This window comes from Sinohyriopsis cumingii, chromosome 8, assembly GCF_028554795.1.
Source record: "Sinohyriopsis cumingii isolate HCF-2022 chromosome 8, ASM2855479v2, whole genome shotgun sequence".
In the NCBI taxonomy this organism is placed as follows: domain Eukaryota; kingdom Metazoa; phylum Mollusca; class Bivalvia; order Unionida; family Unionidae; genus Sinohyriopsis; species Sinohyriopsis cumingii.
The window spans coordinates 118,050,491-118,078,377 of NC_142968.1; the positions used below are offsets into that span (position 1 = coordinate 118,050,491).

At 35.3% G+C, this 27,887-nt stretch overlaps 1 protein-coding gene across 2 annotated transcripts in view; it reads right to left on the reverse strand.

Annotated features, from left to right (window-relative positions):
• Positions 1–27,887, reverse strand: part of LOC149794490 (unconventional myosin-Va-like) — a 232,575-nt gene that overhangs the window by 99,534 nt on the left and 105,154 nt on the right. The window contains exons 28-32 of one of the 2 annotated variants that reach the window (XM_089968737.1): positions 25,054–25,158; positions 22,252–22,422; positions 20,498–20,668; positions 9,030–9,159; positions 1,179–1,220 (exon numbers count right to left, since the gene is read on the reverse strand). In XM_089968737.1, the coding sequence (XP_089824863.1) occupies positions 1,179–1,220; positions 9,030–9,159; positions 20,498–20,668; positions 22,252–22,422; positions 25,054–25,158 (619 nt within the window). The remainder of the gene's footprint in view (positions 1–1,178; positions 1,221–9,029; positions 9,160–20,497; positions 20,669–22,251; positions 22,423–25,053; positions 25,159–27,887) is intronic. The other variant, XM_089968738.1, reaches the window with a different exon arrangement.

Consider the following 27,887-nt stretch of genomic DNA (forward strand, 5'->3'; position numbering starts at 1 on the left):
TTTTACCTCCCTTTACTGCTTATTATCTGCTGAGTATTAAAATCATCTCTGATAGTCGTTAGAATCTCCAAAAAGTAGCAATATCTGGCAAAACAAATACTTTCTTATTTTTTGAGCATGCACAGGTACAGTACAAAAATCTTTATCAGGACCTCTGACCTTGAACCTGAGAGAAGATCACAGAACTCATCTCAGATATTGTCAAAATATATTCATGTGCAAAGTTAGGATGATTCCATAATAAATATGTTTTTCTTCAAAAAACCCAAGTCAGTGAAGTGACATTGTCCTTAATTGAGTTTGATAAAAATCCATAATTGCTCGTGCCATCATGCTTATATGCCATCAACAATAAAACCAGAGTGATGACCTTTGACCTTGAAATCACTGTTAGAGTGCTGACAATCAACTTGTTATTAAAAAGGAATGAAAAATACAGTCTGGTCAAAATACATTTCTGTATGTACAACTCATTCTATTAATAGACTCAATGAAGCACTAAAATGGAAGCAGTGACCGTTGTCTATCGGTGAAGTACTAAAATGGAAGAATGTTGACTAGACTCCAAGGTCAAGCAGGTCTGGTTTTCAAACTTGTTCACGTTAGGCCAGTGACAGTGGTGTGTCAAATCTGCATCATTTTCATACAAGACCAATTACATACAGCAATGCCATTGCCATGCCACCCTCTTTCAAGTGGAATACTGATAATAAGATTTATGAGATGGCCACTATGGCAGCCATGTTGGCAGTTAGATCATTAGAATGTTCATTTGGCACCTGCTAAATATTCTTATAGTGTTTGAGTTAAAAGTTCATGTGGATATAAAAATCAATGCAAATATAGTTGCAAATATAAAACTGACAAGATGTTTGTGATGGTGGTGGCTATATTTGAATTTCTGAGAGTACAATTTTAATTTATGACCAACAAGGCCTTACGATGTAACTGTATGTCTACTTTCAGGACTATCATCCAGGTAGTTTATGAGAAAAAGCATTAACAAAAAACCAAACATAAAACAACAATAGACTGATGATGAATGCCGCCCATCGATCAAACACTTCTGGCTTCTGAGAAGCAGAGTTAATAATAAAAATAATAAACTCCAAAATTGGCAAGAAAGATGAACATTTACGATGGTCAGCCAAAAGGGGGGTTAAAAATCAATGTCTTACCCTTGAAAATCTGGAATCCTTCTCCAGCATTCTTGGCACCGCCTGGGAGTATGTGGTGTTAGAGAGTAGTGTTAAGAAAACATATAAGCCACACAGGAAGCACAAACCATCACCAACAACAGAAGAAAATAGAAAATAAGAAATCGGTAGACTGCTGCATCTCTCCTCCCAACCCTATGTCCTTGACCCTGGCCTGACCTTACTTCTGATTGGTTAGAGGATGACCCTGAAGTAGTTTATACTGGGAATTCACTATTTTTGTGGATTTCACTGTTACTGTGAATATAATGACCCAATGAACTATGCTCTTTTAGTGAAAAATGTATTTATATAATCCCTTTCCAATCCCTAGATCTCTGTACCAACATAAACAGTAGTTTAAAAAATAGCATGAAAATTGATACCCACAAAAAGGAATTCACAGTATGCAACCCAGTTTCATTCATTCAAATTAACAGAATATGTGTTTACAACTGTGTATTCGTAAGGTGAGACAGACAGAATGTAACTCCCCAATCCTATCCCACACCATGTATACCCCCTCCACGAGTTGGTGGGTGAGACTTGAAGAATGTCATATTATCTCCTGTGATCAAAGAGGAACATGCTTAAACATGTTTTCTAGTTATTACTTGAAATTCTGCATGTATTTGTTTCTTTAAAAATGGTGAAACTAACCAGAATTTTGGTAGAATTAATAGCATGTATTAATAAAGTCCTACTCTAATAGTATATTAGACATATTGTTTATCCAATTATCCCTTCAGACAATTCCATGACTATGATGCCTAGTGATGATTATACTGAATTAAAATGTTGATCTGTCAATTAATGTTGCTCTTAGGTTTTATGGGTGTGGTTGCGTTGAATTAATAAGCATGAATATATGTATATATTAGTGTTTTAGCACAGCTGCATAATAATGGATATATGGTGGATTAATGGGACTTGTCTGCAATCAGAAGGAATACCTTGTGTATTCTTGAATTTATCTTTAACTGAAATTAAAAATAAGGACTCAAGAAGAGACTATTTAGCTTATCCTTATGACAGTAGAGCTGGACGTTGCAAAATATGCAGCTAATATTTACCATGACTTCTTTGCATGCACAAATTGCAGTCACTATATACCATAACATCTTTACATGCAAAAAAATGCAAAGGTTAAGATGGTAATATGATTATTAAAGAGGAAGAGAAACAAAGGGTCACCTTAAGACGACATATCCCTCACCCCCTTTCTTCCACCCTGCCACTAAGACTCCTACTGAAAATACTTTACTATACAGCACTCTCAATTTGATACATGTACCAAATTTCAGAGATATCCTAAATGGGATTGGAATTTTGACCCAGCAATTAAATTGTGAATAATGGATGGATAGAGAAGCAGATGAAAATGTTAAGAATGCTTAAACTTAAGAATTGTGGATAGCAAAAGTCACACAACTGGTCTACTATGCATGCCAAATTTAACTGAGAAATATAAAATAGTTTTCAAGCTTTGCCCTGGAAACGAAGTAGGAATAATGGATGGACTGACAGACAGAAAAAGCATTAAAAATACTGAAAGCAAAGGCACATCTGAACCACATCTAATAGGTGTACCAAATTTCATAAATATATACATATATATATATATATATATATATATATATATATATATATATATATATATATATATATATATATATATATATATATATACAGTGTGACCCCACTATAACATGGTAGTTGGGAGCCATAGAAACTGACCATGTTATAGACAGAACCATGTTATAAGCAACCAGGTCAGTTAGATTAAGAAAATAATGCATGTACCCCAACAAAATTGTGGGGGTGAGAAAGGGGTGTAGGTATTAAATGCGGGCGGTAAAATATGTGCTTCATTGGGACAGTTACCGTCTTAAATCGATGCATATTAAATGGGAAATATACCTGTAGTGAAAACAGAGAAGGCATGTGTATATATATATATATATATATATATATATATATATATATATATATATATATATATATATATATATATATATATAATAGTTTAACTTATTTAGAGAACCATGAATTGGTACATATATGTGAATTCTGTTTATATATACATGTCTAATGTATAGCATGAATAGAGTATCAACACCATGTACTCACCCGCAAATCTCATCACATATATTGAATCCACATTACAAGTGATTCCATCGAAAATATGCACATACTGAGATTTAAAATATTCAATAATTTTGTCACAGGTCATAATGGTCTCAATTCAGTGGAAAAACATAGCATAATCATGTAACAAATGACGAAGCACATTTACTTTTCAGTACGTCCCAAGTCGGTAAAAGTTAGTTTGCTTTTTAAGCTGCCGTTGGTAGTGTTCATAAGCATAAACTTTTCAACTGCAAAAAGGAAACTTTCACTGCACAGTTAACGTTCCAGTCACGTTCAAAATTCAAATAATCCATCAGATTCCATTACTTTTATTTAAGTTTGGCACTGACTTCCTTTGAAGAAAAGTTCTTTGTTTTTATTGAAGACTGTAGTTGGCTTTCTTTGATTGTTGATGTTGATGTTGTAGGGTTTAATGCCATTTTTCAGCACATGATAGGCTACACATGGCGGCCAGTATTAATGGTGGAGGAAGAACCCGGGAAATCCACGGAAAGAACCACCGACCCTTGAGAAGCTACTGGCAAGCTTTCTCACGTACCCACATTGGCCGAATCCGAGACTCGAACCTACGCAGACAGAGGTGAGATGGCAGTGATCCGTAACGGAGAGCGCTTTAGACCACTCGGCCACTTGGGGCCCCTTCTTTGATTGAGGGTGCATGAGTTAAGTCACTGTTAAAGGACAGCTTTGAAGAACCAAACAAATGCCCATTTCTTCTTATGGCGGTGACATCAAATAATTGTACTGCATGATTGAGACTGATTTTGTTTCTATTTGCTCAGTACATTTTCATAACACTCAGTGCTTGAAAAGTTATCTTTTTCCTTTGAAATTTCAGCAAACTATTTAAAAGGAATTGGCCCTTGTTTGGTCTATTCTATTTACTGTGCCTCCCTGCCTATTAAACAAACCAATTAGAAAGATGAAGTTTTGTTATTTTTTATTTTTTTTTTTACATTTGTGGTAGCAGTGTGATGCTGCCTTCCACACATGCATCACAAATTGAACAAAGGGTCAATAAATGATAGATATGCAGGTGTTCTGGTCTGATGACAAGGATTATTACAGAAAATGTGAGTTTTCTAAAGGATTTAATTCTGAGTGAAAAGAATAGGAATTTTACTTACTATCCACATACAAATGTCAGTCTATGTAAATATATTAATTACTAGTAAGCGGCCGAAAATCCGACGAAAGATAGATTACGAGATAATGCCTTGTCCAGCTGAACTCCATTACCAGAAATGTCAACAACAAAAAAGCAGGTATCTCACAACATACAGTACTCATGCTAGATGTCAGGATAAGCGGATTATGATATAACAATGCACTGTTTTGATGGTTTGTCAATATGGACAAAGAATTTGTTTATGTAACAATAGATAAATTTCAGTGCATTTTATATCAAGTCTGCAGCTTCATTTTATAGGGCCTCTGAATTCCTCCACTCCAAACCAATGGTTGTACATACGAGTTTGAACAGCCAACAATGTCACCAATAGAAAATATCACCAGATGGTATATTCTGCTGCCAATAAGGAAAAAAAATTCCAAGCCTGCGGCACTGGCAAAGCCCTACACAATCCCAGAATAAACTTTTTTACAAGCTATTATTTGTACTTTTAAGAAGAATAAAAGCACTTTTTTGTGTATGAGAAAAATGCATATACAATTTCAGGAGCCATGCCGCAATCATCTTGTATTATTCATATGTGATCTCTTCCCCAAAATGATAATAAACTTTAGGTTTTTTTCGTACTTTTAAGAAAGATTTTTTTTGTGTATAGAAAATAACATTTATATGAAATTTCGGGAGCCACACCACGACCGTGTTATATCCGAATTTGTGTTTTAAAGGAGCGTGCTATAGCGGGGTCACACTGTATATATGTATCTTGAACTGTTTGGGGGCTTTGTGCTGCAAATGAAAGTGTGAATGATGGAGGAATAAGAAAATAGATAAAAACATTAAAACTGAAGTATCATGAAGATGGAAAAGACAAATCTCGAATACTGGTCTAATATGTACACCAAGTCCATATAGATATCTTAATGGATTTTGGAGTTTTGGTGTTGAAATTAAAGCATGTATAATGGATGAATGGACTGAAAAATAGAATACAAAAAACAATGAAATTGAATAGTAAGAAAAAGAACCATTTGACCAATATATTTAACAAGTTTGACAGAGTTATCCTCAAGAAACTATATGTTTATTGGTTGCAGATGAACTGATGAATGGATGGACTACAATAGGGATAAACTGAGATATCCTATCAGATTAAAAAAAGAAAGGTTTCAACTAGTCAGTGAAATTTCAAAGCAAGTAATGATGTGCATTAGATGTAAAGATATGTATGATAGTTGTCTTATAATTTATCTAAATAGAGGGAACAATCTCAGAATCTCAGATTATACCAATAGCTACTGTATGCTACAGTATCTAGGATTGGGTCTTCACAAATTACTCTTGTAATGTGACAGTGATATCAGTGTTTCACTGACATTGCCAAGCAATTAAGTTGCAAAACTACTGTTTATACTCACAGATTAAGTCCAACCGCAAACTGCACAGACACAGATCTGCTGTCACATAATGTGGTAGCAGATGTGGGTCTATCCCATTTGCTAGGAGCAGTCAGTGGAATGAAAACACAGACTCTGATCCGTCATTGCATAATGCACCAGTTATTGTCTATGCTGTTTGTAGGTGAACTTCACTTACAAGTGAGTATGTATTATAACAAGAATAATAACAAGAAAATTTGTTTGAATTTAAAAGCTATGAAAAGCAGCAAAAGTGATGAAAGGCAACTATTTACAGAATAAAATATCACTGCAAACATCAGCACCACACTTTTACAACTTTACAATTTAGCAATGCAAATAACCCAAGCTGAAATAATGCATATGTGCATATTGTAAAGCCACTATTATCAAGCCTGTGAACAAAATGAACAACTGCTTAGGTTCTTGTTTATCCATGTAATGTTCATTTAAACAGTTTCAATTGTTAATGTCATGATATTTTCTGTTTGCTTTGGGTTTTTAAAAAAATTCTATCTGCATTCAGACTTCAACTGTTTTTCTGCCAAAAATAATTGTTCATGCCTCAAACATCATTTTAAAAGAATTTATATCAGATTCTATGGATTTTTGTTTTCAGAAACAAGTGTTGTTCTCCAAATATTAGACAAAAGAGACAAAACAAATAGGCAGAAATGGCTTGCTTATTATCAGAACCAGTCTCAACAAGTTTCAAATTGTTATATATTGTTGTATATATATCTGTTGATAAAGTATAATGTATCATGTTTAGAATAAATAAGAGTTTGAAAGTTTGTTACAATTTACTTGTATGTCTGATATGTCAGCAACACATAGATTCATCTCTGTTGTTTTACCTGAATTTACTGTATTACTGTGGTTTCACCTGAAAATATCTGTGGTCACACTGAATGTACTGTGTTAGTTTTATCTGTGGTTTCACCTGAATGTACTGTTTTAAGTTTATCTATGATTTCACCTGACTGTACTGTGTTAGTTTAATCTGTGGTTTCATGAGAATGTACTGTGTTAGCTTTATCTATGATTTCACCTGAATGTTCTGTCTTAGTTTTATCTGTGGTTTCACCTGAAAGTACTGTTTTAGTTTTATCTATGATTTCAACTGAATGAACTGTCATGGAGTTAGATTTATCAATGATTTTGCCTGAATGTATTGTGTTAGTTTTATCTGTGACTTCACCTGAATGTACTGTCTTAGTTTTATCTATGATTTCACCTGAATGTACTGTCTTAGTTTTATCTGTGGTTTCACCTGAAAGTACTGTTTTAGTTTTATCTATGATTTCACCGGAATGTACTGTCATGGAGTTAGATTTATCAATGATTTTGCCTGAATGTATTGTGTTAGTTTTATCTGTGATTTCACCTGCATGTACTGTGGTAGTCTTATGTAACTGCTGCATAAATGACTATATAAGTATTTATTTCAGTAACAAGACTAAATTTAGCTACTATCCTACATTTACTGCTAGTCTAGATTTACATCTATGTAGATAGCATATGATGCAAGTTCACCTCAATGGCATTACACAACGCATTCACTGAGTACCAGCAGGGGTTGACTCAAAACATATTAGAAACAAGAGTCCATTGAAAGTATTGACACTCTCCTCACCACAAAGAATTTAAAAATATCCATGATAAGAATGTTTCTTCCTTTTTAATGCTGAGTGTTGAAACCATCTCTGATATTCTTTAATGAAAGACACATTTTCAAAATCGATGCCATTGAGGACTAACCAGACATTGTAAGACATTGCAAACCCCATGTCAATATGACCATCATTTCAGGAGATGTAGTGATAAAAGGATTTTCAATAAGGCTGTCATGGCAGTCATATTAGATCAGCACCAATTTCATTTAGAACCAACTAGACATCTTTGTAAGTCTTTTGGTGAACACACTTATGTCAGTATCCTTTCACAGTTAAGATTCATCCTTTCATATCCACAGTATTTTCATTTAAGTTTTAATTTAATTGTAAACAACACAGACTAATCTGATGCAAAATATCATCAATTGTTTATTAGGTCAATAGATTAAAACAGCAGATTTATTGTCCTACAATGAACATGGTTTTTTTTGTGTGTTTAATATGGTTGAATTTTCTTTTGGACCGAAAATAAACTAGACAAAGCTATGTGTGTGTGTGTGATTTGGATTTTTCATGTAGCTTAACAATTTTTCAGTCATACTGCTATGATGTCTGCAGTGTGACAGTTTATAGTGATGTCTAGCACTGGGGCATCATGCCACAGATGTGTAGCATGATGTCCCAACCAGTCACATTATCCTGACACCAGGGCGACCAGTCCTAACACCAACCTTCTTATGCTGAGCGCCAAGCGAGGCAGCTGTTAGTACCATTTTTGTAAGTCTTTGGTATGACTCAGCTGGGGATCGAACCCATGACCTTCCGCTTCCAAGGCGGATGCTCTAACCACTAGACCACCAGAGCAGTAGACAAAGCTATGCAAGTAATGTCTGTTTTCTTTCGTTAATGCATGTGTAAGGTGTGAAGATTTTGCTGTTTGACCTAAGAATAGCCTGATAGAGTGCTTGTGAGTCCAGTCACATACCATATTTACTCACTTTTAAGTCGAGTCCAACTAAATACCCCACAGACCCAGAAGTGCTGTTGCATAATGCGCCCATAGGTCTGTGCAGTGTGATGAGAATAATTAAAAGCAGAAACAACAAAGACCCTGATCTGCAGGTGTATTATGCTACAGCAGATCAGGAACTTTGTGTGCAGCTTGAGTTGACTTATAATTGAGTAAATACAGTATGTTTGGCTTTTGTAAAATTTGTTTTAGACGCTGAATGAATGATATATGTTCTTGGACACCCCAAAAATGAATTGTTTTGATGTCTGAAGACAAACAGAAGATATGGTATATTATGAAACTTAGAGAAAAAGACCTTCCCTGATGTGTGCTCATTTTGGACACAGGCTTTGTTAGAATCTTAGTAATACTATCAGTTATACACATTATAAATTAATGCTGGCACTACATGCATACTAATAGAATTTTAATTAACAAATAGAAGAATAAGCATACACCACAAACTCACTACCCAAGGATATGTAACTGACAAGTTGTTCAACTCACCCATAAACTCCTTGCTAGCTTTGGATGTTTTCCCGCCCTTGGATTCGAAGTTTGCACTCTCTGCTATGGCTTTCATCAATTTTGTGACCTCTCGCTTCAGTTTGTCATTTTCATTCTGTAACTCCTGCATCTAAAAATAACAAAAAATATATATCTAAAACAATTTCATTGTGATCCCATTTCAACCCACATCTGATTTTTGGAAATTTAGTTATTTACAGTTTTGGCACTTAATGATACTGTAACTAGTTCACTGTACTTATCATAATTTCTCATTACAAGTATGAGGTTTACTTTTATGCAAAGTTCTTCTTCTCTTTAATTTAAATATGTTGCCAGAGCCACAGAGCCATTTTAATTATACTATTATCACAGTATAAAGTTTTGTCTTTTGCAGTGTTTTGAGCACATTTTTTGTATTACAGAGGTTCTGAATTCAATTCCTGAGATGACATCATGTGCAAGGATTAAAAGTTTCCTCTTTTTCACCACTTTTATTAGTATTTAATAAACAAAATGCAGACAGTTTAGCACCTCTGACACGGATGAAAACATATATATCTTTACATTTTCTGTAGCAAAGCCACATTTCATCAAAATAATTAAACTACCAACTGCGTTCTGACTATATTTAAACCATGGGCTTACGTGGTAAAAATGTTGTCATTTATTTTTAGAAGGTATTTCACAAAGATAAATATTATTGGCTTTATATATGTTCCTTTCTTTCTTAAACTTGGATAAAATTTAATTACTAAAAATAAAAATAATGAAGTTTTTTAATCCTAAAGTGAAAACTTTATTTCTACAGTGAAAATTTCTGATTTAACTTCTACGTTTCTAACTTAAGAGAATATCTTTCAGATCCAGTTTGGTCATGTTATTCCATTTTACATACAAAATAAAAATTCTTTTAAACAATATTCTTGAAATATTTGACATCAAGCACATGTTGGTATAGAAATGAGGCTGAAAGAGAATTCTACATAAAGAATAATACCATACTCACGGAGTGACTTCAATGCGCAAGGGAAATGCATTGATGTAACAAAAATGTGAAATAAGTTCATTATATCAATGTTAAATTCAAACAGGTATAAATACAGACATCTTGAACATAGTTCGTACAACAATGGCGAGTTTTTGTTCAAAAACTTTTAAAGGACTATTCAAAGACTTCCACAAGTTTTCAAGCAGTATATTTTCACTGGGAAACTTGACATTCTCCATATGCTACTTTGTCTGCCACTGCATACATAAGTACAAAAGTTGAAGACAAAAAGCCACATAATCAGCATGCCACTATATAAAAGGGATGCTACTCTTTCTGGAAAACTATCTGCATCATATGTTATATAAACCCACCCAATTTTAGCAGTTTGTTTATCTGTTCCTTAGTTTTTAAAAATTTTAAAATAAAAATGATTCCGAATTAAAAAATATGTGCATTATTTTATTCTGTTTTAACACTGTCTATTCTCTCAAAATAATTTAAGTTTTTGAACAAATTCAAAAACTTGTTCTAGAAAAAACACATTCTTAGAACTAAGGCGTTTTCATGGCATCCCCTCAAATTAAAGGATTATTCAATACAATCTAAACCATGGTGTGCTTGAACTCTTTATTATTAGTCATGTGACTATCCCAGCATGCCTTGTAGCAAGGGTGCAGCTGCTAAAATCTGTTTAGCTCATCTTTTCATTAGAATCTACCACCATGTATCTTTATTGTCTTTTTACCACTTCATTTATTTAGCTTAAATAAGTCTCACAATGGCTCTTACATATGCTTTATACCGTGATTGACAATGCTGCAAAAGACAATTCATCTCCAGAGTGGTCAGCTCCCAGCACAGACAAAGGGTATTGTGTGTATGTGATTTAGATTTTTAACATAGTTTTAACAATTATTCAGTCATATCACATAGATCTCTGCAGTGTGTAAGTTTATAGTGATGCCTAGCACTGGGGCATCATGTCGCAGACATGTAGCATTATGTCCCACCCAGTCACATTATCCTGACACCAGGCCAACTAGTCCTAACACTAACCTCTTAATGTTGAGTGCCAATTGAGGCAGCTGTTAGTACCATTTTTGTAAGTCTTTGGTATGACTCAGTCATGGAAATCGACCCCATGTTCTCCTGCATCCAGGCAGACTCTCTAACCACTAGGCCACCAGAGCGGTCTGATGAATGGTATTAACTCTCCAAGTAGGTATATGCATAATGGGGACATTGTTTATGATACTGTTGACTGTGCTTATTCTGAAAAGCATTTGCCTGATAAAATTCACCCAAAGTGAAATTGCTTTAAAGCACAAAGTGTGGGCATTAATTTTAAACGTGGTACTTTATACAATCATTTAAAGTATAAAACATGTTCATGGAAAATAACTGTTGCTTAAGAATGTGAAATTTGAGTCAGCAATCACACATTAGTTAACTATTTCTCAAACTTTAATACTGTACACATAATATTAATTTCCGAACAAACAATGAGATCTACCTCTTGACAATGTTTTGCTTTTAGTAGTTCTGCAAATGGTTGAGGAAGATCTTGAATAAGAAATCTGTCAATGGCTGTATGTCCTCATGGCAAATCATGAACACAGTACATACACAAAACTGCCAGTGGTTGTATGTCCTCATGGCAAACCATGGACACAATACATATACAAAACTGCCAGTGGTTGTATGTCCTCATGGCAAACCATGAACACAATTCATACACAAAACTGCTAGTGGTTGTATGTCCTCATGGCAAACCATGGACACAATAAATACACAAAACTGCCAGTGATTGTATGTCCTCATGGCAAACCATGAACACAATACATACACAAAACTGCCAGTGGTTGTATGTCCTCATGGCAAACCATGAACACAATACATACACAAAACTGCCAGTGGTTGTATGTCCTCATGACAAACCATGAACACAATACATACACAAAACTGCCAGTGGTTGTATGTCCTCATGACAAACCATGAACACAATACATACACAAAACTGCCAGTGGTTGTATGTCCTCATGGCAAACCATGAACACAATACATACACAAAACTGCCAGTGGTTGTATGTCCTCATGACAAACCATGAACACAATACATACACAAAACTGCCAGTGGTTGTATGTCCTCATGGCAAACCATGAACACAATACATACACAAAACTGCCAGTGGTTGTATGTCTTCATAGCAAACCATGAACACAATACATACACAAAACTGCCAGTGGTTGTATGTCTTCATAGCAAACCATGAACACAATACATACACAAAACTGCCAGTGGTTGTATGTCCTCATGGCAAACCATGGACACAATACATACACAAAACTGCCAGTGGTTGTATGTCCTCATGGCAAACCATGAACACAATACATACACAAAACTGCCAGTGGTTGTATGTCCTCATGACAAACCATGAACACAATACATACACAAAACTGCCAGTGGTTGTATGTCTTCATAGCAAACCATGAACACAATACATACACAAAACTATATATCATGTTTTGTTCCAAAAGAGCAGAAATAACAGATCTGATATGGCAGAGACACAAGACAAGGCCATGAGGCCAAGATGCATTTATATGCCATATCATACAAGTTATTTAACTGTACTCTCAACAAAACATGAATGCATTATATACTCCCTCTTTTATTCCTTCCAAAAATTTTAGCTTCAAAGCTTATATAGAAATCAAAACAAACTGGAATATACATAACAAAGTTCAATTCAGTGCATTGGAGAATAGTGATGCCTGTGACAGTTTCCCCAACTGACTGTAGCTATTAAACAAATGTAAAATTAACATATTTTGCAATTTCACACTAAGTGACTTTGCTCTTTAATTTATTGACTGCCTTTGCTCAAATGCAATAAAACAATGAAGCTAAAAAAAACAAGGAGCAGAACTGATGAAGAAAATAGATTTATCATTTTAAACCTAAAATGATAATTTTAATCCCAGTGACCATGACCTTTGACTTCTGGGCTTGACAATGAATTGGAAGGTCTTTCTGCCAAAGTGAACTCTGCTCCATTGGCCAAGTGGATAGAGCATCCACCTCGGATATGGGAGGTCAAGGGTTTAAACCCCTGCAGTTACACCAAAGACATACAAAAATGGTATTAACAGCTGCCTCACTAGGCGCTCAGCATTAAAAGGTTAGTGTTAGAACTGGCTGGCCTGGTGTCAGGATAATGTGACTGGGTGTGACACAATACCCAAGTACTAAACATCATTATAATCTGCCACACTGCAGACATTGTAGCAGTATAACTGAGAAACTGTTAAAGCTACGCTATAAATCCAAATCACACACACTGCCAAAGTGTAGACTACCTAATGAAGTTTGATGAAATTGGGTCCAGGAAACTAAACTTACTGAGTAGACACCCGACTAAAATATAATGTCAGCTATGGTGACCTTGACATTTCATCTCCTCTGAATCAGTAAACTGCCTCTAATAAAAATGTCTTACGAAAATTAGGCCCAAGAAAAACTCGACTTATTACACAGAATGAAAAATCTTATTTTCAGCTGGGGTGAACATGACATTGGACCTACCAACACCAAAATCCATGGGTAAGCCATGTGAGGTTTGAAAAAAAAAATACAGATCAAACTAAAGCTATGTTACAAAATCCACCTTCTCTATAGATGGATGTACAGACAGACAGACATAACTATTGTGATATCTCCCTGCACCTTCAATTTTGAGGGATAAAAGTGGTAGCTGTGACATCTGCCAAGACAACAGGTTTTATTTGTGATAGCACATCTGATTAGTGTACAACAGCCTTTGTGGAGATTCTCTAAACTAACTGACCACAGTAATGAGTTTTAATAATATGTTACACATAATTATGAAGTACAAGGTTGTATATGAATTAGTTCCCAGATTTAAACAAATGTCTTAATGATAAATGAAAGCTTTCACAGGTTTCCTGCAAACAGATGTTTAATGAGTTGTGGTAATATATCTACTACTTCAAATTAAACCAGCAGATTGTTAACTAATAAATATTACAAGGTAAATATATAAAAGGATTATAAAATCTACTAAAGGAACTGAATATCTGTGTTTTGTCAGCAACTGTGTAAATTTCTTCTAAAAATAATCATGAGGTAAAGATATGATTAATCAAATGAAATTGTATTTTTGTGCTGCAAGTGGTAATTAAGTACAATGTGACATGACTGTAGTATATTCAAACACTCTGACATTATCCTCAACCATACACTACTTTGTGATATGACTGGAATATATTCAAACACTCTGACATTATCCTCAACCATACACTACTTTGTGATATGACTGGAATATATTCAAACACTCTGACATTATCCTCAACCATACACTACTTTGTGATATGACTGGAATATATTCAAACACTCTGACATTATCCTCAACCATACACTACTTTGTGATGTGACTGGAATATATTCAAACACTCTGACATTATCCTCAACCATACACTACTTTGTGATGTGACTGGAATATATTCAAACACTCTGACATTATCCTCAACCATACACTACTTTGTGACATGACTGGAATATATTCAAACACTTGGACATCATCCTCAACCATACACAACTTTGTGACAAGACTGGAGGATATTCAAAAACTGACATTATCCTCAACCATACACTACTCTGTGAAATGATTGGAGTATATTCAAAAACTGACATTATCCTCAACTATACACTACTATGTGACATGACTGTAGTATATCACTGGACAACAAATTTTTACAAAAGTCATGTTACTGAAATAAAATTAGTCAATTCTTATCAATTTTTATGTGCTGAACACGAATATGACAGTCAAATTGCAAAATTGGCTCTAGTTTTTTTGTAATCTGCAAGAAATTAATGTTTACATAACGAAATGCATTCCAATAGTAAAAGGTCAACTGTAATAGCCTACCTATAAAAAATCAAGTCATTGACTACATCTTAGATTTCTTCGCCTGTCTCTTGTACAGTTGTTCGGGAGCATCTCTGAGGAGTGTCCAGCAGTAGTCAGCCAGCATTGTAGTGGACCATTTTCCCTGGTATCTTTGTTCCATTGTTGCGATATCTTGATGAAAACATTCGCCGTGTTCATCACTAACAATACCACAGTTGCTAGGAAAGAAATCCAAATGGGAATGAAGGAAGTGAATCTTTAGAGACATATTGCAGCCAAGTTTCTTATACTTCATCAACATGTCTTCTACTAGTTCCTTATAGTTTTCTGCCCTAACATTTCCGAGGAAGTTTGTAGAAACTAGGCGAAAAGCATTCCATGCTTGTTTCGCGTTACCTTCCAGCAAGTTGTTGAACCGGTCATCTTTGAAAAGCTCTCGAATCTGAGGACCCACAAAAACTCCCTCTTTAATCTTTGCTTCGCTGAGTCGAGGGAATTTTTCATGCAGGTATCGGAATGCTGGCAAAGTCCGGTCAATGGCTTTCACGAAGTTCTTCATCAAACCTAGTTTGATGTGAAGGGGTGGTAGCAAGATTTTCTGAGCCTCAACCAGAGCTGGATGTTGGATATTCTTCTCTCCAATGGCTACATTCTGCCTGTGAGTCCATTCCTTCCTCATGTAGTGCATTTCCCTTGCTCGGCTATCCCACTCGCATAAGAAACACATGTATTTTGTATATCCTTGCTGCAGTCCCATTAAAAGGGCAACTACTTTCAAATCACCACAGAGGTGCCAGCTGTACTTGTTATACTCAATGGAATTCAGTAGCTGCCTTAAGTTATCGTATGTCTCTTTCATGTGGACAGCATACGCTACTGGAATAGATGGAAGAATGTTTCCATTGTGCAAAAGCACAGCCTTGAGACTCAGTTTCGAAGAGTCCACAAATAGTCTCCATTCTTGTGGGTCATGAGTGATTTTTAAAGCATTCATGAGGCCCTCAATATCGGAACAGAATATCAGATTACTTTCCTTTCTGAAGAAAGGCTCCAACTGCTGGTGGCGCTTTCGATATGCAGTAATTGTGACATCTTCTTCTAGAAGATTCCATTGTTGGAGTCTTGATCCTAGCAATTCTGCCTTGTTCTTTGATAAGTCCAAATCACGAATCAGGTCATTTAGTTCTTCCTGTGTTATTCTGTGTGGGGTTGATGATGCACCACAGTGAAAATCTGGATCACTGCATGCTGATGGACCAGGAGAAGAACAGGTCGACTCACCTTTGTCTTCGTCAGATGAATCAAGAGAATATTCTGCTGGAGGTTCTGGAATAGGAAGTCCCTCACCATGTGGAACTGGTCTCAATGCAGACGGAATGTTTGGGTAGACTATTCTCGACTTCTTTCGCTTCGTTATTCCGCTGGAAATAGGAGGAACCAAGCAGAAGTAACAGTCATTTAGGTGGTTGCTTGGCTCTCTCCACACCATTGGGACTGCAAACGGCATTGATGACCTTTTGCAATTCAACCACTGTGAAAGCTGTGTTGTACATGTAGCACAGCATATATGCGGAGCCCAAGCCTTGTCTTGGTCACCAACCTTGCATCCGAAGTAAAGATGATATGCCTTCTTCACTTGAGAATTGATACTTTTCTTCTGGTTGGCAAATGTCACTTCCCCACAAATATAGCAAAAATTGTCCGCGGTATTAACACACTTTCGAGGCATTACTGTTCTTTATTGTACGTAAATGGATAAAATAATAAGTTTTATGTAACAGTAGCTTGAACTGTCTCGCACAACGTCTAAAATATTTTAAATGCTGAACCTATCTGATTGGGCTTTATATAGTACACTGCTTACGTCAGCTTCAGCAGCCGCCTGGCATTAGTATAATAGGCCTACACATGTATAGTACACTGCTGACGTCAACTTACTTCAGCAGCCGCATGGCATTAGTATTGCATTGCATCAGAAAATGATGCAATCAACTGTGGATGATGTGAGCATGATGGTATTATGCAATGTTACATCATTATTCCGGATGTTGCTGCAGTCCTACTGGAGAAATTTACACAGTGAAACATAGAAAATGAGGTATATGAATATCTTCAAAACGAGAGCCAATACAAATTTTTCACGGTTATATTCGTGTTCGGCACACCAAAATACTACAGATTAGGGCCTTTTCAAGTCAGTAATGATTTCACTGTTGACCAGTGTATTCAAACACTCTGACATATCCTCAACCATACACTACTTTCTGACATGATTGGAGTATATTCAAAAATTGACATTATCCTCAACCATACACTACTATGTGACATGACTGTAGTATATTCAAACACTCTGACATTATCCTCAACCATACACTACACTGTGACATGACTGGCATATATTCAAACACTTGGACATTATCCTCAACCATACACTACTTTGTGACATGATTGGAGTATATTCAAAAACTGACATTATCCTCAACCATACACTACTTTGTGAAATGATTGGAGTATATTCAAAAACTGACATTATCCTCAACCAAACACTACTTTTTGACATCATTGGAGTATATTCAAAAATTGACATTATCCTCAACCATACACTACTATGTGACATGACTGTAGTATATTCAAACACTCTGACATTATCCTCAACCATACACTACTTTGTGACATGACTGGAATATATTCAAACACTTGGACATTATCCTCAACCATACACTACTTTGTGACATGATTGGAGTATATTCAAAAACTGACATTATCCTCAACCATACACTACTTTGTGAAATGATTGGAGTATATTCAAAAACTGACATTATCCTCAACCAAACACTACTTTTTGACATCATTGGAGTATATTCAAAAATTGACATTATCCTCAACCATACACTACTATGTGACATGACTGTAGTATATTCAAACACTCTGACATTATCCTCAACCATACACTACTTTGTGACATGACTGGAATATATTCAAACACTTGGACATTATCCTCAACCATACACTACTTTGTGACATGATTGGAGTATATTCAAAAACTGACATTATCCTCAACCATACACTACTTTGTGACATGATTGGAGTATATTCAAAAACTGACATTATCCTCAACCAAACACTACTTTTTGACATGATTGGAGTATATTCAAAAATTGACATTATCCTCAACCATACACTACTATGTGACATGACTGTAGTATATTCAAACACTCTGACATTATCCTCAACCATACACTACTTTGTGACATGATTGGAGTATATTCAAAAACTGACATTATCCTCAACCTTACACTACTCTGTGACAGGAAACTACACATGTGCAGTATTAAAATACAAACTAGATTTATTACACATTTAAATGATGACACAATATGAGGCAATTGCAAATGTATTTTACAAGCAGAAAAAAATGTTGGTTATTTATACCTAAAGCAAATATATTCGCCATCCATCTCCATTAGCTAAAAGTGTTTTCTGTAACAATAATCCAATACCAAAGAATAAGACGTGCCGGGCCATTTGGCTATATCAGGACTATTTCCTTTACCCACTAAAGTACATCCCATTAGTAGCCTATTAGTACAAGCACTAGCAAGCAAACAATATTCAACTATTTATTAATAAAGCAGCACTCTCCAACTGACAGTCTTACAGTACTGTGTGCCACAAGCTACTGTGTCTAGAAACGCTAAACTTCTATCTTGTTCCCACAGTGTTTTAACCAAAATGTTAATAGAACTACAATATACAGAGGGTGAATGTTAAATAAGAATATTATTATAGCAACCTAATTTTCTAATCTGCTTGTGCTACTGTTTTAGCATACATTATTAATCTTCATTATGTCAACCTGAGGTGCTGTGTTGAGAAGGCAAGTTACTTAATCTCTAGATTCTAACACAATGGAATGTTATACTACAGGTGGTATTTTAAAATATAACATAACTGGACATTCCCTTGCTGTCTATGGATGTCATGATCTTGAACTTGCATCTTTAAATGCAGCCTTAAATGTCAAGTCTCCCAAGTCAAAGTTTACTCGGTTTCCTCCTCTGATGCACTTTGTTAGCCTGATAATTAAACAGCACTGAATTCAAAATAATCACAACAGAAATAAATACTAAATGTGCTTTAATTTGATCCCAAAGAGATTTAATACTTCTGCACAAATACCAAATTATATAATCATGTGTATGTCAATATGGCAGTGAGCATAGCTGTTGGCAATTGTAGCATTGTCGCTAAAGTAAAAGTGTCATTGTTTCAATATATAGGTAAAACCCGTTATAACGTGATACTTGGGGTCCAAAGAATAACACTGCGATATAAGCGGGATAGTGTTAAAAAAATGTTTTCAAAAACTTCCCCACAGAAAATGTGCACTGAAATTTTAATCTCATCAGTTTAACTAACCTCTTGATGATATCTCATTTGTTTTCTTTGCCAGGTTTCATCAGACATCAAATATATTTGTTAACAAATAAAACACTGCAATATATTTTAGAACATTTTGGAAGTAAAGGCAACATTAAATACCGCACTGGGATTAAAAATCTGCTAGGGATATGACTAATCAGCTTTTCCAAGAGCATGTATTTGGGATGTTAAAAAGAGAGGTCACTTTAAATAAAAAAATGGGAGCCATGCTGTCATTGTGTTATAAGCGGAATCCCATAAAAACAAATTGTGTTATAACGGGTTTTAACTGTAGTTCATTACCATGTCATAATGAGTACAAACATTTTGCAGAACACTAAACAAACCAGTGAACAAAACAAACATGTCATGTATCACCACTTTCATGGGCATTGATGATTAAACAAATAAAAGGTCTGAACAGCTGTTCATATACATTATACAGGAAGTGTATATGCAAATTGTTAGAGGTTAATGGATAAAGTACCATAAGACATTATATTCTTCAAGTCGGAAAAGGACAATAAAGTTACAGCTTACTTGAAATAATAACACAATTATAACCATTTCTCTTCCAAACTGTTCCAGAAAAATTTAGCAAACATGTATATGCATTATTTATACCTGACACATTTCAAGGAACCGTCTAAAAAAGTCCTGAGGAATACACAAGTAAGAAAGCCAATATTTGTAGTCTTACATGCTACACCATTCATTTAGTGCAGCAAAAGATGGCTACCTAGTTTAAAGTATATACAAGCTACGAAATCTGCCTAAAGATTCAACTACTTAAATTTATTCATTGAGACCTATAATTTCATCACTATCACATAAAAGTCATGACTGGAAATGAACAGTAGGAATTAAATGAGCTTTTATTTATAATACATACAGGTTTTTCCAACTTTCTGTTACAAAAACATTTGAGTCTGATTAACAAAACTAGACAGTAATGTGTTAATGAAAAAGAGAGTCAGTGCAAAAGACCCAAACCATGCCTACAGCCAATGCACACTATGATACATGTGTAATATGATCTAAATCTGGCATTAGTGCATCAAGACCTAAGCCAACCAGAACACTGTCTACAGCAGCTATAGCCTCCATCTCCCAAATACCTTCAAACTGGGGTATGCTTTCCCTTCTTTAATCAGTGCAAGATTTTCTTCCTCTTCATCAGCCTTTTCATCTAGCTCATTTGTGAGCCGTAGTTTAGCTTGCTCGAGGTCCTTTACACGCTTTTGAAGTTTTATCACTAATGCAACATCATCAGCATTTACTAATTGCATCTGTGAAGAATTTGGTCAAAGCTTAATCTATCAGCATATAAAATATCAAGTAATAGCATAAATTGCAGTTACATGTGGATCAGCACAAAACAAATCCGCTAACTAAATATTTAGTATGAATATGGGATTATACTGCCATCAATGCATACAAGAGACTCCATATTTGTTGACACAACCTATTATTTAACCAGAAAAAAAGAAAATAAATTAACACTAAGTTTATCCCCCCCACACACACACACACACAAACACTAAATATTAATAATGACCTTAAGCTACGGTGTGAAGAGATTGATGGATCATCAGGTAAACAGTCATGCATATAGATGCCAATGTGATTTCTGTATTACAGACTATGATCTTTAAGCATGTTAAATCTCTTTGCCTGACTTGTATAGATGCCAGTGTGATCTCTGTGTTAAACATCCACCAAAGCTGGCTTGACAACAAGTTTAAATTACAGACTATGATCTCTATGCATGTTAAATCTCTTTGCCTGACTTGGATAGATGCCAATGTGATCTCTGTCAAACATCCACCAAAGCAGGCTTGACAACAAGTTTAAATTACAGAATATGATCTCTAAGCATGTTAAATCTCTTTGCCTGACTTGGATAGATGCCAATGTAATATCTGTCAAACATGCACCAATGCAGGCATGACACAAGTTTAAATTACAGAATATGATCTCTAAACATGTTGAATCTCCTAGCTGACTTGGATAGATGCTAATGTGATATCTGTCAAACATGCACCAACACAGGCATGACACAAGTTTAAATTACAGAATATGATCTCTAAGCATGTTGAATCTCCTAGCTGACTTGGATAGATGCTAATGTGATCTCTGTGTTAAAAATCCACCAAAGCAGGCTTAACAAGTTTAAAATTTATAGACTATGATCTCTAAGCATGTTAAATCTCTTTGCCTGACTTGGATAGAGAAATTATTGCATATCAGAATGAACAAGGAGGATACAAAGAATCTTAGCAAATATCAAAAGGAAAATTTCAAATATCAATTGTGTCTGAAACAGATAATACATCGCTTGTGGCAGGAGAGGAAGGAATCTAACTTTTTTCAACATATATCAGGCCAAATTTACTTAACTAATATAATAATATTGTAATAATATGATTATTAAAATCTGTTTGGATATAATTTTAAATTTTTTTTTTTGAGAAAGCTATCAATGTTTCCACATAAATATTTCAGATAAAAATGTAAATAACTCATCATGTGGCATACATTTAAGCAGTTGGAAATATTATAACTAATGAGTATAATAAAAAGGTACATAAGACCTTCATTGATTTCAAACATAAGTAAAGGTGGTTTATTATCCAAATTTTACATTGTCAAGTCATAATTGCAGACCTGAAGCAAATACTGCATGAGAGTGGAATATCCAGTCATGATAGCAGACCTAAAGCAAGTACTGCATGGGAGTGGAATATCCAGTCATGATAGCTGGCCTGAAGCAAGTACTGCATGGGAGTGGAATATTTATCACTGATAATACACCATATCAATGGTCTAAGACATGAGGACAATAAAAAAAGATCACAAGTTGAAGATATACCTTAAGATTATCGAAGACTGAGTCAGCGAAACCTCCAGTTGATGAGACATGTTTTGTTTCCTTCTCTTCATCCATCTGCTCTAGTCTGGTTCGCAGCTGTTCTCTCTCTCTCTCTAAAGCTTTAATCTTGTTTTGCAATTTGAGCACAAGTCCAACATCTACAGCCTCACCCTATAAAAATTTGTATTTGTATAAAAATATTTCTGGGGTATTTGAGCTGTGTATGTCTATGAAATAAGACTGATCTGCATCCAAACTAGATCTGCAAGTGAGAGCTTATGAAATATCCCCACCCTATCTGAAGTGTAAAATACAGGTGTAAAAAAGGGGAAATAACTCTAAAAGTAGTAATATGATAGAGACATATCTCGTGTAGAACAAACACTCTTGTCATGATACAAATGCATCCAAATTTTATAACAATATCTCAAACAGTCATGGATATATTAACTGTACAAGCATGTGATGAAAAAACACCCGCTCAAATGGCTGAAAAGAATTTCCTTGAATCCAAGATAAAACCATTTCTACTGTCATTTTATTATTTTTAAATGAGTAATGACACCATCTCTGATGTTCATGAGAAACTCCAACATATCAAATTTGGTAACTATCTTTACTGTCAGCTCATGCCAAAATATAACCTTGTCTATTGCATCTGTCAGCTCAAGCTATCATATAACCTAATCCACCGTACTTGACTATCAGCTCATGCCATAATATAACCTAGTCCAATGCATCTGTTAGTACATGCCAAGACATAACCTAGTCCAATTCATCTGTTAGCTCAAGTTATCATATAATCTAGTCCACTGGACCTGACTATCAGCTCATGCCATAATATAACCTAGTTCAATGCACATGTTAGTTCATGCCATGATATAACCTAGTTCAATGAATCCGTTAGTTCATGCCATAATATAACCTAGATCAAAACATCTGTTAGTTCATGCCATGATATAACATAGTTCACTGTACCTTACTATCAGCTCATGCCATAATATAACCTAGTCCAATGCATCTGTCAGTTTATGCCATGATATAACCTAGTCCACTGCAACTGACTGTCAGCTCATTCCATCATATCACCTAGTCCACTACATCTGTCAGCTCATGCCATGATATAACCTAGTCCACTACATGTCAGCTCATGCCATGATATAACCTAGTCCACTACATCTGTCGGCTCATGCCATGATATAACCCAGTCCACTACATCTGACTGTCAGCTCATGCTATGAAACAACCTAGTCCACTGTATCTGTCAGCTCCTGCTATGATATAAACTAGTCACTGCATCTGTCAGCTCATACTATGATATAACCTAGTCCACTGCATTTGACAGTTAGCTCATGCTATGATATAACCTAATCCACTGTATCTGTCAGCTCATGCCATGACATAATCTAGTCCAGTGTATCTGTAAGTTCATGCTATGATATAACCTAGTCCATTGTTTTTGACTGTCAGCTCATGCAATGATATAGCCTAGTCCACTGTATCTGACTGGCTACTCAGGCTATGAAATAAATCTCAAGCAGACTTGCTCTTTTACAGTAATTAACCTAACCCAGACCTGCCAACCCTAACAAGACTGTCTCATTAATGCAGTTGATTTTTTCCCGTTAAGTCTGACCAGTTTTCCATTACAAAATATAATTTACTGCTATTGTAAATTGGAACACATGTCTTTAAAATGTTTGGTACTTGACACTGATGCAGGGATTGTAAACATTATGTTCAGCTGAAAATGTTGTAATGCATGTAGACCATTTACTCTGGTACAGTTGTACAAAATTCAGTTCCAAACCCTATACAGCTCAATGGCTTGTTGTTATCTCTCAACTTGATATATCTCTTGGAATTTGGATTTCAAATGAAAACAGTCACAACTCTTGCCATGAGACATAATGAAATCAACAAGTGATGTCCAATAAATGTAACTGTTGCCCTCACTGCTGCTATTCACAAGAATCTGAATATTCCTTTTGATTCCTCTGTACTGATTACTAACACTTTTTAAGAGGCTTATTTTCCTTTTCATCTTCAACTTGTATAACTTGCTGGTCACCATTTCTTGAATATTTTATATGATCATCAGTTGATCAAAAAGATGTTTTGCATGAAAAAATATGTGCAGTTTAAAGCGTCTGTGATACCCTGGTGAAAACAGTCTGGTTCCTGGACCAATGCCACTAAATCTTTTATAAAATCAAGATCAAAATCAAACACGGACTATCAAACTTTCCAGAGGTTACCACAGCTATCATATTTCCATAGTTTTTGCTTTTATTCGACATGTCTGTATTTTAATGGTCACTTTCATATGACTAAGGGCAAAATAGTATGGGTTGGCAGGTCTACTAACCATGTTTTAACATTAAAGCAAGTTTGAAATCATTGACTTAAACTGCAATTCTAATGAACTTAGTCGTTAAGTTGTAGTTTAAATAATTTCTGCATTTTATTTTATTATAGGACCATATCTTGTGCAAAATAAATGTACAATGAGGACTATCTACAAGACTTGAATTTCAATAAAAGAAATGATGAAGGTACATAATTTTTCTATAACTTCACACATGATCAAATATAAAACAAAAAACAACTGAAAGAAATTTCAATTCATGGAAATAATCCTTTTCTGTGCATTCGAATGTTTAAAATACAGTACATTTAATCTCTTTAAATATGTAATGTTAATTCTTACATCTGATTAAAATCACATCGCCATTAATTCACATTATAAGATTTTAACATGCAACAACCCCATGTCAAATCAAAGACATATATCCGCATTACCTTTACTTGCTTTGCTGGCTCCTCTGGAATCTTTTCGATTGTGATGGCAGCAGTTGGTGGGGCTGGGGCAGGCTTTTTCTTCTTCTGAGTGCCATAACCCTGGTCCTGAAAATACAAAATGTTACCAAGACTATCCTTTAATGTATTGGATGTTATCAAATAACATTTCCTTTTCCACAACTCATACTATGATAAAATCCCAATGTATCTGACTGGCATTTAATGCCATAATATAACCCCACTGATTCTGACTGACTGACAATTCATCCAATGATATAACCATACTGTATCTGTCTTGAAATTAAAGCCATGATATACCCTAAGTTTATCTGACTGTCTCTTCATACCATGATTTATAAGTACTGTATCTGACTTGCAATTTAAGCCATTATAAAACTGCACTGTATCTGACTACCAATTTATGTTATGATATACCCCACTGTATCTGACTGGCAATTCGTGCCATGATATAACCCCAATGTATCTGACTGGCAATTCATGTCATGATATAACCCCAATGTAACTGACTGGCAATTCATGCCATGATATAACCACACTGTATCTGACTGGCAATTCATGCCATGATATAACCCCACTGTATCTGACTGGCAATCTGAGCCATTATATAACTGCACTGTATCTGACTTGCAATTTAAGCCATTATAAAACTGCACTGTATCTGACTGGCAATTCATGCTATGATATACACCAATGTATCTGACTGGCAATTCATATCATGCTATTACCCCACTGTTATCTGACTGGCAATTCATGCCATGATATAACCCCAATGCATCTGACTGGCAATTGATGTCATAATATAACCCCAATCTATCTGACTGGCAATTCATGTCATGATATAATCCCCCCGTATTTGTCAACTCAGTGATAATATAACTGTACATCTGACTGGCAACAAATGCCATTATATAACCCAACTGTATTGTCAGATTAGCCAAACAAAAAATGTTAACACAGAATCTGTATATTGATATATAGTCCCTCAAGAACATTCAAGAAAAGGCTGTTATCTTCCTCCCTATATTTTGTTTAATCACTTAGATTTTTAGATGGTTACATAGTTGTCATGTTGGAAGTCAAATCAGCACCTTTTTCATTTAGGGCTGCTGCCTACTGTTGCAGTATTTTTGTTAACATTTAGATACAACCATGCATTCACGATAAAATTTTCAAAATAACCAACAAGGCAAGAAATTTTAAGGTTAGATTGGCATAGTTTTTATACCAACAACATTGCATAGAGTGTTTTGGTGAAAACGTTATGGAAATATGACCAACTATTTAGGAGTTGTAGTAGAAACAAGATTTTCATGTTAACCATCGTGGTGCCTATATTGCATATCAGCTCAACACCATTTTTATTTTGGATCCATCAACTAGTCATGGAAAGTCTTTAAGAGAGATCCATTGCTGACATAACCATCTGTTGAAAAGGGATAGTAATGACAAAAACAATGTGGCCATGTTGTTATGTCACAGCAGCACCATTTTCATTCAGGAACATCTACAGTGATAAAAATAATGTACTGAAAATATACCAAGCCCATGACAATCTGATCATCCATAGCAAGAGAGAGAGTGGCAATAACAATTTCAAGATGGCCACAATGGTGGCAGCACCTGATGTTTTATACGTACTCTCTGTGTGTGTTTGTGTGTGTGTGTGTGTGTGTACATGCATGCACATGCATCTGCATGTGTGTTTGGGGATTTTTAACGTAGCTTTAACAATTTTAGTCACATTGTTATGACATCTGCAGTATGGTAGTTCATAGTGATGCTCACACTTGGGCATGATGCCCCACTCAGTCACATTCTCCTGACACCAGGCTGACCAGACCCAACACTAGCCTCTTAATGCTGAGCATCAAGCAAGGCAGCTGCAACTACCATTTTTAAAAGTATTTGATATGACTCAACTGGAGTTTGAACCCACAACCTTCCACACCAGAGCGGTCAGATAAGTACTAGTTTCATTCTGATAATCTACATGACACAAGCAGTCTTTTAGTGAAACATCTATTTCAATATGACAAACTGTTCAGAAGTAGTAGCTATGAGTTCCAAGATGGATATAATAACAGCCATGGTGGAAGAGTGGCACCATTTTCAATTACGACCATCTACATGTCATCAAAATGCCATTTAGTGAAGACCAATTCCGATATAACCTTCAAATCACAAGGACTAGTGATAACATGATTTTTCAAATGGTTGCCATGTAGCCATATTGGATGTCAGGTGGGCACCGTTTTCATTTAGAACAATTAACATATCATAAAAAGATTTTTTCATTGACAAGCCCCAGTCAACATAGCCATCCATTCAGGACTAGCAATAACAAGATGTTCAAGATTGCCACCATGGTCTCCATATTAGTTGCTCAAGGTCCACCATTTTCATTAGAGACCAGCTAGATCCTGGGATGAAACTCTGTGTAAAATGTCATAGCAATCACCCTAAAGGTTATGGAACAGCAGTAATAGGAAACTTGTGCTGATGGACTGATGATATATGAATAAAAGCCCATTACAGCACTTCATCTTTGACACATTGAGCTAATAAACAATCTAGTACACAAACTGGTGTATTGCCTCAAGAAAGAACACAGCAGAACTCAGAAAATTTGAAGCATTACGGGCTGAAATTTGTTTCTCATACTTTTTTCTGTTCTTTCAAGCTGTTTTTAGATGTGACATTGCAGAGAAGAGAAATTGGGTAAATCATTCAAGTTATGCCAAATATTTGCAAGCTTGATGCTTAAAATATCTCAGTTTTGCTATCTTTTAGATCCATCATTATTGTCAGGTTTC